General features: G+C 30.7%; 1 protein-coding gene across 6 annotated transcripts in view; it reads right to left on the bottom strand.

Annotated features, from left to right (window-relative positions):
* Positions 1-14,170, bottom strand: part of LOC139516933 (transient receptor potential cation channel subfamily M member-like 2) — a 64,429-nt gene that overhangs the window by 49,600 nt on the left and 659 nt on the right. For 3 of the 6 annotated variants that reach the window (XR_011663057.1, XM_071307406.1, XM_071307410.1), the window contains exon 2: positions 1,570-1,779. Coding sequence is in view for 5 of the 6 variants with exons in the window: in XM_071307406.1 (XP_071163507.1) it covers positions 1,570-1,743 (174 nt within the window). In the remaining variant the exon portion in view is untranslated. Of the gene's footprint in view, positions 1-1,569; positions 1,805-6,014; positions 6,178-14,170 lie in introns of those variants that run through there. The other 3 variants (XM_071307411.1, XM_071307407.1, XM_071307408.1) reach the window with 3 other exon arrangements.

A 14,170-nucleotide genomic window follows, 5' to 3' on the forward strand; every position in this document is an offset into this window, starting at 1 on the left:
GGTCTCAAGTTAATCCACATTGGAAGTTCAACCATACACTTCATAAAACATGATTGTTTATGCATTATGTTGATTTGACATTGTTTATGTGTTATGTTGTTCTGACATTGTTTATGCATTATGTTGATTTGACATTGTTTATGCATTATGTTGTTTTGACATTGTTTATGTGTTATGTTGTTTTGACATTGTTTATGTGTTATGTTGTTTTGACATTGTTTATGCATTATGTTGTTTTGACATTGTTTATGCATTATGTTGTTTTGATATTGTTTATGTGTTATGTTGTTTTGACATTGTTTATGCATTATGTTGATTTGACATTGTTTATGCATTATGTTGTTTTGACATTGTTTATGTGTTATGTTGTTTTGACATTGTTTATGCATTATGTTGATTTGACATTGTTTATGCATTATGTTGTTTTGACATTGTTTATGCATTATGTTTGTTTTGACATTGTTTATGCATTATGTTGATTGACAGTGTTTGCATTATGTTGTTTTTTGACATTGTTTATGTATTTTGTTATTTTGACATTGTTTATGCATTTTGTTGTTTTGAATTTCTTTATGATTTCTGCTGTTTTGACTTTGTTCATGCATTTTGTTGTTTTGACATTGTTTATGCATTTTGTTGTTCTGACATTGTTTATGTAATATGTTGTTTTCATTTTTTTTAATGCATTTTGTTAAGACTTTGTTGATGCATTGTTGATTTGACATTGTTTTTTTGCTATGACATTGTTTATGCATTATGTTGTTTTGACATTTTTTATGCATTTTGTTGTTTTGACTTTGTTTGTGATTTCTGCTGTTTTGACTTTGTTCATGCATTTTGTTGTTTTGATTTTCTTTGTGAATTCTGCTGTTTTGACTTTGTTCATGCATTTTGCTGTTTTGATTTTCTTTGTGAATTCTACTGTTTTGTTTTTGTTCATACATTTTGTTGTTTTGACATTGTTAATGCATTATGTTATTTTGACATTTTTTATGCATTTTGTTGTGTTGACTTTCTTTGGAGATTTATGTTGTTTTGACTTTGTTCATGCATATTGTTGTTTTGACTTTCTTTGTGAATTCTGCTGTTTTGACTTTGTTCATGCATTTTGCTGTTTTGATTTTCTTTGTGAATTCTACTGTTTTGACTTTGTTCATACATTTTGTTGTTTTGACTTTCTTTGTGATTTCTGCTGTTTTGACTTTGTTCATGCATTTTGTTGTTTTGATTTTCTTTGTGAATTCTGCTGTTTTGACTTTGTTCATGCATTTTGCTGTTTTGATTTTCTTTGTGAATTCTACTGTTTTGTTTTTGTTCATACATTTTGTTGTTTTGACATTGTTAATGCATTATGTTATTTTGACATTTTTGGTTCATTTAGTTGTTTTGCCTTTGTGTATGCATTTTGTTGTTTTGAAACAGTTGTTTTGTTTACAACTTTACAAATGAGTTTTTAATGCATATAAGTTCTCCTTTTTAGTCATACTACCACAGAATAATTTCTATGTTAAATTGTTGCAAAACAGCATGTTTTCTCTTCAGATTATAATGTTCTCTATCATTTCTTACTCTTCTCTGTACACATCCCTGTGTTGAGAACTTGATTATTCCCCCTGACATCCCACAATTTTCAATCCATTTTAGATCAGCAGTCTCATCACCATCATCTAGTCCCGACAAACTGGTGACTGTAGCATAGACAGGGTCTATAAACACCACAGGGAATTCATCCATTTCTGCCATGGTGTCAATTAATTCAGCTGGTTAAAAAATTACCATCTACAACATTAGAATAAACAGTTAACTGAATAATATAGTAACATATGTTCGTTTATCTTGGAAAATATTTTGATCGTGAGATGTAATATTTTCTTTAACCTTTCAAAAGAAATAAGTAAATATAAATTATCCTTTGCAATAGTACAACATCTTTTTTTTTTAATCAAAAATGTCTCACAAAAATATGCCATTTTTTGCATATATTCAATTAAAATTTGAAGATGCTTCAATGAATGAACCTAATCCCGAGATGTTCTTAGCCTTGACCACATTTGAAAAAGTAAGAGTTACTTCTTTCTTTATTTTTCTAAAATTTCAAAATTTGATAATAAAATTGAGAATGGAAATGGGGAATGTGTCAAAGAGATAGCTTATGTTTTTTGGGCTCATTTATCATTGAAACAGTAATGAGACCCTTACCAAATGCGTAAAAATATTGATGACTAAATATTTAACAAGGTACATACATTGTACAATGAACTAAAATTAATTTAATAACTTTTAAACAAAAATGAACATGTGTTGTGCTAAGGATACCTCACTCATAATTTAAAGCAAAAATGTGCACACATAACAACTTACTGTTTTTGCTTACATCTTGACATCAAAGGAATAATGGACTCATGGAATTAAAATGAATGACATTATCTACATCAACCATTCCTATTGACATGATTGATGTTCTGTGTAAATAAACAGATATATCATGCATATATTCGGGAGTATCTAATTATAAATAAATGAAGATACTATCAGGTGACCAGGGTGAAAAAAAACTACAATACATAATATGAGATATTATCACTAGTCCCCCTCCTGAAAAAATTGTCCCTTCGTAATTGAAATAGAATATGCTGGACACCAAAAACTACAATTCTGTAAAATTCCTATCATTCAGCAAAAATAATCAATAAATCTTCCTGTTGTATAGCCAAGATTTGTTATAAATATGTTTCTTACTTGCAGGAAATTATCAATATGTAAAAAGGGTCATTAATTCATCAATAATTTACAAAGCAAATACATTTCAATCACAACAATCTGTGATCTGTAGACTTATCAGAATTAGACATTAGTAATTGGGTACACTTTATCAAGTCATCAAATGTGTCTCTATATCATGTATATTCGTTTTCTAGTTACAATCAGAAAACCACTTTCATAACAGATATAATTTTAAAACTGCTTATATGTAAGCTCTTTAGTGCTATCTTTGCAAAAGGTTATAAAGAATTGCCAATAAAAACAGCATTCTTTGGCATATGATTATTTCCTACCTGTAGCTTTGCAATACATGACTTTTATATCTTTTATATCATTCAACCTATGTCAGTCCTTTACCTTATTTTTTATATACTAATACCTTTAAATCATAATCAATTAGGGACACAAATATATTTCCTTGACTCATTTATAGTTTGAATTTTTATGCTTTGACTAGGCATCAGACGGTTTTGCTTCATTCACAATAATATTCTATAAAAAAAAAACATGACCACTTTCAACCATTTTTTACCTATATCATTCATGCTTGTTAACACCCTTTTTTGAAACATTAAAACAGGTTATTTTAAATGTAACCAAGTGCTCCGCAGGGCGCAGCTTTATACAACTGCAGAAGTCGAACCCTGAACAGTTGGGGCAAGTATTGACACAACATTCAACCTTGATACAGCTCTGAATTTGGATTGCGATCAAATTTTTACCATTATATGAGTTTCTGACACAAAAAAATGTCAAAATCTAACAAATCTTTTGCGCAATGTTGTGCAATTAAAGATTACTTCAAAAATTTAGAATTTGAGAAATTTGAAAGAAAAAAAATTGAAACCTCCCCCCCCCCCCCTCCCTTTTTTTGGCAATTAGTCCAAAACCTGACATTTCTTTATATATAATATACAAGTAGTGTAAGGGAGGTAAATTGTATGTTAAATGTTTTAGAATTACCTCCCTTACACTGCTTTTTAATTGTCCATTGACCAGAAATACCTAGTTTTTCCCCTTTTTTACCCTAATTCCGTAATAATTTGAGCCATAACCCAAAAGTCAATACTAACCATCCCTTCATGGTATGAAAACTTGTGGTTTGATTTCAGAGAGATTCATACACTTAAACATAAGTTGTTGTTTGAAAACTACAAAAACGATTATTTTGGGCCCCTTTTTGGTCCCTAATTCCTAAACTATTTGCCCATAATCAATCCTCACCTTGCTTTAGTGGTATTGAACCTTCTTGTAAAAAATTATAGAGATTCATACACTTATACACAAGTTATTGTCTGTAAACTAGAAAAATGCTTCTTTTTGGTCCCTTATTCCTACATTTTCAGAAAAATTAACCCCAAACTGATTCCCAGACTTTCCTGTGTTATATGGAAACTTGTGGTACAATGTCTGAGAGATCGTACAGTTACACACAAGTTGTCTTGAAAATAGAAAAATGCTTGTTTTTGGCCCCTTTTGGGCCCTTAATTCCTAGACTGTTTGTCGAATAACCCCTTAAAATAAACCCCAACCTTCTACTTATGGTATTAAACATTGTGGTACAATAACAGAACAATTGAAATACTAATACACAACTTTATGTCCTGAAACTAGATAAATGCTGTTTTTGGCCCCTTTTGGCCCTTAATTCCTAAACCTTTGGGACCATAATCCCCAAAATCAATCCCAAACTTCCTTTTGTAGTTATAAACATTGTGTTAAAATTTAATTGATATCCAGAAACAATCCGTCTTTGGACGACGCTGACGATGACGACGGCGCAGAAGACGCTGATGACAACGGCATGATACTAATATACGACCATTTATTAATTTTTGTGGTCGTATAAAAACTCTCAAAATCAAGCTACTTTTATGAATTGTTACTTGGATGGAGAGTTGTCTGATTTGCACTCATACCACATCTTCCTATATTTAACCTGTATGTCATGTATGTCATGGTTAATGACATTGTGATCAAGTTTCAAAAACATTTGGTCAAAAGGTATAATATATCATTATCATCCAAAAACTGAAGCAATTCCAATTTTGTACATGTCAAAACCATCATACGGTAATCAAAATATCTTATGATCCACGACATTGTGTTTAAACTTCAAAACCTTTGATAAATCAGTTATGCTCATTATCAGGAAACTAAAGCTTGTGACTGACAAACACATTGAAGGACATGTTCATCACTTGATATCCCCTCTGTTTGAGGCATATGATAGATTGTGTAACTAACTAACTAATTAACTAATTTTACTTAGTATAAAATACAGTACAAAAGGATCATAGCTGAAATACATGAAAACATAGAAAACATCAATAGAACCAAAAAAAAAGACAGCAATTGTGTGACGTATAACAAACAATAGACAAAACACCCTCATCAATATTATGCAATTATTCCCACTGATGAATTACTAATCATGATACATAAATTGTCTATATATAAAAGAAATCTGTTGAGAACATCAAGTCTCCAAACAGTACATTTAATATCTGTGTATGTTAACGAAGTAGTAAAACAAATTTCCCTATTCTATAAATAAAGCATGCACTTCTTTTTAACAAATAACTACTAATTATATTAAGTACATGTATTGAAACTTCTTACTTTAAATAATACTTAAAGATTTTTAAACAGGAAATGTATGTACTGGAGTATTTCCTAGCAGAAATGTTTGAACTAAAAAAGAATCCACTTCAAAAGAAACTTAGTTCAGAACAACTTCCAACATACTCTAAAACAAGTGTCAGCATAAAGGTTATTGTTATGTTGCAACAGGCCACTTACTGACCCCTCAATTAGTTGTTGCAAGGGGAGTTCTTAAATGTGACAAGAGTGTGACACTCTCTTTTATACACAAAGCATCAGATCTACATCCCAAATCCAACTGGACATATAAAATTTATATAAGATATATGTTATCAATGATTGAAAATATATTATATAGAATATGAGATATCTGGAATGTTGAATAAATATAAATATAGTGTACCATACTCAAACTTCAATGGCCTAAATTATATTTGTCACTGATATTTAAATCAAAACTATTGTACTATTCAGCTTAAACTGAGACTACTATAAGAACTGTGTTATAGTAGTCTCAGGCTAAAACAATATCAAAATTATTTCTATCTAATAATTTTAGCAATAAAAAATATAGGCTTCTACTGTCATAACAAGTTATTTAATTTTTACAGTAAAATTTTAAGAAAATAAAAGAAAAAAAAACTTACTGCAATTGCGTTTGTATTTAACATGATATAGTCATACAGGTTCAAGGTAGTGTCATATAATAATGATATTTCACCTGTAAATATTACAGATAGATGTATAATAATTGATTTCTTCCTCCTATTATATACCGAATGTTGTCATACATATGCTAATTTAATTAGTGAAGCATGAAAAGTATTAAAATAACAAACATTTACAAAATTGTTTTTTTCTATGTTTGACTGACGCATTAACAAGTTTGATCTGATTACAACCAGATTTCTTATTCTGTTAGTAGGAGTGTGACATCCCTAATAAGGGAAGGAACAGAGATCTTCTATCGGATTAGACTTTAATTAACCTATGATTGAATAATCATAAGATATTGTTTGTACTTTTAGTATTTTTCTTGCTCTGATTCCAACATAATTTCTTACTATTAATTGACATGCTTGAGTGGATGCATGGCATCCAAAATAATGATGTCAGAATAGGAAATATCAAATGTACTTTATTTTTGAGATTATTACAACACAGTGTTTCAATGTATATTCAACCGAAAGTTATCAGCTTGCTTCCAAACCTGACTTAAAACATAATTTGACATCAACATGTTGTATATATTCTGGACCATATGAGTATTTGAACCATACAAATATGGACATGACCATATGTGTATATACTCATATAACCCAGGTACATTATAAGTTACTTATACTGTCATCCGTAAGTTTCATGAGGTGACCCTTCAAGGTTTACAAATTTTTTTTAAACATTTTTAAAAACCAAATTTTGATATATTTACCCTGTTAAATGATTGGCATCATTGTTACATGATCAAAAAAATTAAAGTGAATTTTACTCACAAGTTAAATTATAATAAGCACATTTTTGCATGGTCATTATCGATTTTTTTCCCCTAAGAAACATAATATGTTGTCTTTGACTTAATGAACCGTTAAATCAAAAGTCAATTGTTAAACTCATAGGCACTTGGGACATTGAACCCTCTTTATCTTTTTTATCTTTATTCTGGTCAATGGTGTTTACATGTGATTTTGAAAAATAAAAATTTCTTTAAATTTTTCAAATAAATTTTTTAGTCATTTAATGTTTTACTGTTTAACCCCAAAAAATCCTAAAAATAAATTGATTGTATATACATAATATTTATTTTATATGAATTTAAGGTGCAATTACTACATAAGTAAGCAACCTACTAAAACCGATTACAACAATTACAATAGCAGTATAGTCATATGGTAGTTAAAACATGATGTCTCTGTATTCTTATGTAAAAAATCAAAATAGAGGGGTAGCATGTACATTTGTATATACAACGGATATTGCATGGTATAAATAGGAACAAGAAAACATCAGCTAACTTGAGCTAAGTGGAAATAAGGAGAAAATAGAAGAAATTAAAACAAGAATGCACATGCTGTTATGTCTCACCTGCTTTAATGGCCATTGATTTTATGTTGAAACTCTTAGAGATAAAAGTTTTTTAAAGTATTACAGAAACTTGACATTTTTTAAGATCTATTACAATGAGGGCAAAGTCATATAAATTATGTCAGACAGGCATATATACCTTATTATATTTTATACAAATATAGTTGACCTATTGATTATGCTAGGTAAAAAACAGACAAAAATCCAAAAACTTAATATTGACCAATGAACCATAAAAATGAGGTAAAGGTCAGATGATACCTGCTAGACAGACTTGTACACATTACTCCATACACAATGTTAGTTGACTTCTTGTTTATAGTACATGAAAAACAGACCAAAACACAAAAATGTAGCATAATTAACTACTTATGGAAAGTGGCCAAAAGGGCAATAACTCCTACAAAGAGTCAATTGATATTTCAATATATTTCAATCAAGTTGAACTAATAACTAATACCATATAGTGGGTTATTTTTCGCGGTTGTAAAATTTCACGATTTTCATTGAATAAGGTATACGAAATATTTTGGCGAATTCAAATCTTTTGTCAATACTTTAGCATGTGCACTTTTAAATTGGCAGAATTCATTTTGGCAATTTTGTTCTATTACCGAAAATAAGGGAAACTGTACACTCTGCGAAAAATAACACGCTATACGATAGTAGATCTTGTTGAGCTGATCATCATTGTTCATCAAAGTTTTTATCTATTCATCATAATTCAGAATAACAAAAATCAGTATGCCAATAAAAGTAAATCCTATTTGAATTTGAAACACCAATATTTTGCCAAAAAGACACTTTCAATTGTTAAAAATTCAATGGTGAATTAAACTGAAAAGGTTCTGCCAAAAGTTTGAACTATATCAAATGTATATTATTAATCATGGTCTGTGAGTTTTATGCACTTTCAACAAGGTCAAAGAAGGTTGATGAAATCCTTAGAATTTAGAAGTCCATTACGAGTTCTATCAATCAACTTATACGTTAAACAATTTGAAGTCAAAGGTACATTATGTATTTTATTGCATCAGTAGCCTTTAAATTCTATAATAAGGAAAGTAAACTTTTGTACCTTCATGGTGTGCAGTCCATTTAAAGTTTTAATGTTACAATATTTTACAAAACTAATCTTCTTTCAGTTTGATGGTCTGCCTAAAGTTAACTGAAATACAAGTGACATGGTGAAAAATGAAATGTTAACACAGAGATGTCTCGCCTATCGGCAGAAAATTCAAGAACACACTATCTGATGGACAACAACATTGCTTATCAATTCAAAGTGCTGGACCATGACATAAAGGGTAGTGCATTAAAAAGGATCTTTTTTTGATGTACTGATAGTAATGTAACTTTATAGAAAATATCATTGTCAATCATTAAAGTTGTAACCATCAAACTAACTTTAATAGAAATATTATCATTCAAAATTGCTTATTAATTCAGTCACTGGATCAAGACCTTAGGGGAAAAAGCCTAAAGATAGTCAACAAACTGATATTTACTGAAAGTAATGGTAAATAGCTGAAAACTTAACTTTGAAAATTGTTAATTAATTTGTTTTGCTAGCCAAACAAATAAAATGCTTCACTGAGCACAGCCTGATACGACCGGAGTGGTCGAACTCTGAACAGTAAGGGCAAATTTGGACAAAATATTCAAGCTTGATACTATCTAAATTTAAATTGTGATCAAATTTTTGCCATAATATAGGTTTCTGACACAAAATAAATGTGGTCAAAGATTTTACAAATGTAATGCCCAATACTGTGCAGTTGATGATTTTTTCCTTGAAACTTAAATTTTTTTTTTTTTTAAATCATGATATAGAGATTGTTTTGTATAATGAATGTCTGTATCAGTATTGTTATAATTCCTTATTATACTTTTTTTTTTTTAACATTTATGATTTATGGTAAACTTCAAAGAGACAAATTTGTCAAGCTCTTATTTGCCTTAAGTCTGGAAAAAGTTGTGAATAAATTGTACAGAGATAATCAAAGGTCTGTCATCAATACTAAATCCCCTAAGGGACAAAACACAATAAGGAATAAATGGAGACCAACATTGATGAGGTCACTGACTTGGGACATGGTCATCCACATTTGATGTGTTTAAACTAGTTTTTAAACACAAGTTAACCCTCACCTTTCAAATCTCTGTATGTAGTAGTTACAATTAGCTCTATGAAGAATTACAATTGTAAGGATTCAAAGAAACCATGTGTCTCACCTGCAATTGCTGCTGTCAGTATATTAGTGTTAAATTTATTGCCAAATACTATTTATCAGTAAAATATGAAAATAGAAAAAACAATAACACTTTTTTATTTGGATGCTATTTTTTTTAAATGAAAAAGCTTTCATCCAATATTCAGAGCATTCCATAAAGGATCTATAAATTTATTAATTTAAAAAAAACAAACTTAACTGTGCATAGTTAAATTCCAACTGCTAACTTTTATAAAACAATTTAAGAACCAATGGATGGTGAGTTATTGAAAACACAAACTTGTCTTGAGGAACATCTGGATTAACACTTAAATTTGTCAGTCATAAAGTTTTCCATCAGTCCAATCTTGTAATTTTTTGAAAAATTATTTACTTGTGTCAGACAATTGGACTGACATTGTAACATATGATCTGTACTAGAAAGTAGAAAAAAGGCCAGATCTCAAGATTTTCAGGGCGTTGGTTTTCTACATGTCAACTGGATATAAAAGTTTAACTTCAAATGTAATTATTTCAAAATTGAATTTAGTAAATGTTTTTAATGAACCGTTAAAAGGGCATGAGAAGCCACCTTAGCAAACAATAGTTTACATCACAGAGTCAGTGATATGATTAAGTGGCAACAAGAGTGCACTCATTGAAATGTCTCGCCTTCTTTAAAATTCATTGATTTTGTGTTGGTAGTCCTAAATATATATCTTTACTACACGTATCACATTAACTTAAAATGATTCAAGAAAATGAGGTCAAGGTCAGATAAACCAAAAGAGAAATACATGTACAAGTACACATTACAATCATTCAATACACCAAATATAGTTGTCCTATTGCTTATAGCTGGTTTCTTAGAAACAGACTGAACCCTGCCACATTCTGTATGTATGTGCCTGTCCCAAGTCAGGAGCCTATATTCAGTGGTTGTTGTTTGTTGATGTGTTACATATTTGTTTTTCATTCATTTTTTAGTAGATAAATTAGTCTGTTAGCTTTCTTGTTTGAATTGTTTTACATTTATCATTTCAGGGCCTTTTATTGGCTAGCTGACTATGAGGTATGGGCTTTGCTCATTGTTGAAGGCTGTATGATGACCTATGTAATTTTTGTGTCATTTAATTGGTCTCTTGTGGAGAGTTGTCTCATTGGCAATCATACAACATCTTCTTCTTTTTATATTAACCAAGAAAACTAAACATCAGAGGCGGATTTAGAGGGTTTTTCAGGCAGCCTGGGCCCCACCTTTTGAGGGAAAAATTTGGTTGCTTATATAGGGAATCACTGAAGCATGACTGGAGCGGGCCCCCTCTTAGGCAGTCAGTGGGCCCCCTCTAATGAAAATTTCTGGATCCGTCACTGAACATTGACCAAGGAACCATGAAAATGACGTCAAGGTCAGTTATACCTGCCACACAGACATTTACACCTTAAAATCCTTCCATACAACAAAAATAGTTGACCATTGCTTATAGTTTAAGAGAAACAGACCAAACACAAAAACTTGACATCAGAACACTGAGCAATAAACCATGAAAATGAGGTCAAGGTCGTGACTCTGGCTTATAGTAATTGATATTTGGACTTGACCACAAAACTTAACCTTGTTAAATGATCCATGAAATGAGGTTAACGTGCAATGAAAACTGTCTGACAGGTATGAGGACCTTGTAAGGTACAAAAATGTATGCACAAACTAAATATAGTATTCCTTTCACTCATAATAAGAAAGATATTAACATTACAAAAAATCATGACTTTTTTTTTAGTAGTCACTGAACCATGAAAATGAGGTAAAGAACAATGGACATGTGACAGACTTCGTAACATGAGGCATCTATATACAAAGTATGAAGCCAGATGGAAACTTCATAACATAAGGTATTTATATATACAAAGTATGAAGCATTCAAATTTTCCAGCTTCCAAAATATATGGTTTTTAAGAAGATAGCTAAAGCCACCGCTGCCGCCATATCACTAACCCTATGTTGAGCTTTCTGCGACAGAAGTTGCAGGGTCCACAAAATTTATAAATAACAAAAATGGGCTCATGATCTATTCTTGACTAACTTCAAAATCCTATTCCAACTGTCCATTTTATTAAACTATTCTTCACAATATTCATTCTATAATATTTTGCATATGACACATAATCAATTTCTTTTCCTGCCCCAAGCAAGTATTATCTGTGACAGACCATATTTGTTTACTACCATCAATGTTAGAAAACAGAACTTTCATCTCATTAAATAATCCATGTTTCAAAGCACAATGAGGATCCCAATGATTACCCAGGCTTTTGATCAATTATTTTACCACCCTTTTAGGGAGAAGTAATGCAAGACACAGCAATGCTTTTAATTTTGGACTGTCATGTTTGACAATCTGTGCATACCCCTTTATAAATGTGTTGTCTCTGAAGTTTTTTCTTGAATTACCTTCATCAGAACTGCTCATACTTACCAGGTGGTCCGCAGGGCACAGCTTTATACAGCCGCAAAGGTCGAACCCTGAACAGTTGGGCCAAGTATGGACACAACATTCAAGCTTGATACAGCTCTGAATTTGGATTGTGATCAAATTCTTGACATAATATGAGTTTCTGACACAAAACAAATGTCAAGATCTTACAAATCTGTTATGCAAGATTGTGCAATTAAAGATTTCTTCTTCAAACTTTTCAAAAATTTGGAATTTGAGAAATTTGGAAAAAAAAATTGAAAACTACTACCACCCCCTTTTTTTTCCATAAGTCCAAAACCTGACATTTCTTTATACTTTATTTACAAGTACTGTAATGGAGGTAAATCGGAACATACCAAACATTGTATGTTAACTGCTTTTGAATTACCTCCCTTACACTGCTTTTAAATTGTCTTAATTGTTCATTGACCAGAAAAACCAAATTTTCCACCCTTTTTGCCCCTATTTCCAAAATTTTGAGCCATGACCCCCCAAAGCCATTACTGATCATCCCTTAATGGTATGGAAACTTGTAGTATGATTTCAGAGAGATTCATCCACTTAAACAGAAGTTAATTGAAAACTACAAAAATGATTATTTTGGGCCCCCTTTTGGCCCCTAATATCTAAACTATTAGGACCATAACCCTCAAAATCAATCCCAACCTTCCTTTAGTGGTATTGAACCTTCTGGCAAAAATTTATAGAGATACATTCCCTAAATCTGAAGTTTTTGTGTGGAAAACCTAGTTTTTCCCCTTTTTTGCCCTTAATTTCGCCTTTTTAAACCCCTAATTCCAAAAAGTTTTGAACCACAGCCCCCAAAGTCATTACTAACCATCCCTTCATGGTATTAAAACTTGTGGTATAATTTCAGAGAGATTCATACACTTAAACACAAGTTTTTGTTTGAAAACTACAAAAATGCTTATTTTGGGCCCCCTTTATGGCCCCTAATTCCTAAACTAATGGGACCATAACCCCCAAAATCAATACCAACCTTTCATTAGTGGTATCAAACCTCCTGGTAAAAGTTTATAGAGATCCATTCACTAAATCTAAAGTTAATTTTTCGGAAACTAAATGCGCCTTCGAACGATGATGACAACATGATACCATAATTATACGACGCAAAATTTTTTGCGGTCCTATAAAAAAGGAGAGCCAATAGAGAGTTATTTAAAATAAAATTGTCTTACGGAACATTTGGACTCACACTCAAATTTGTCAGTCCAAAATACATTTCAATCAGTCCAATCCCATTAGTATATGTCCTTGTGTTAGACAGTTACAACTTCTGTCAGACATATACATTTTTTATTGTCAAATGATTTGAGGCAACACTCAAATATACAAAATAATCATTTAACAACTGAATCCACTTATTTAAATGATTATCCAGCAAATTGAAAGTTACATATTATGTTTAATTTCTGAAAGCTGAAATTTGAAGAAATGATACCAACAAACATCAAAAGACAAGAAAAGGTGACCGATTCTAGAGGGGAAATTTAGAGGTTATCTCCACTAATGTGTTATTTGTAATTTATCATTTCTTACTTTTTTTTTGTACTGTAAATTCAGAAATTATTGCGTGCATTTATTATTGCGATTTTGTCAGTTTAGAGTCATATGTGATTTTAATATTTATGATTTTGAGAAAAAAATCCTTTTTAATTCATATAAATATTTCAAAATGCGAGTTTAAATTATTGCATTTGCTACTCTTCCACATTTTACGCAATAATAAAAACCTCGCAATAATTTCAGAATTTACAGTTATTTGAAATAGTTCATTGCCTTATTAATTAAAAATGCTATGTTATATATCAACTTATACAAACTTTGTCCTTTTCATATAGGAATTTCAAATTCATGCACATTCCCACATATTTTCTACATCAAAATGCATACCCATGTATATGTTATTATGTCAAAGTAAGAACCAATTGTTCAATCAATTTTTTAACATGGATCGACATCGGGTCGAACCTCATTCATAATATACAACTTGAGATTGATCTATAAAGG

Source organism: Mytilus edulis, chromosome 3, assembly GCF_963676685.1.
Source record: "Mytilus edulis chromosome 3, xbMytEdul2.2, whole genome shotgun sequence".
NCBI classification, from domain to species: Eukaryota; Metazoa; Mollusca; class Bivalvia; order Mytilida; family Mytilidae; genus Mytilus; species Mytilus edulis.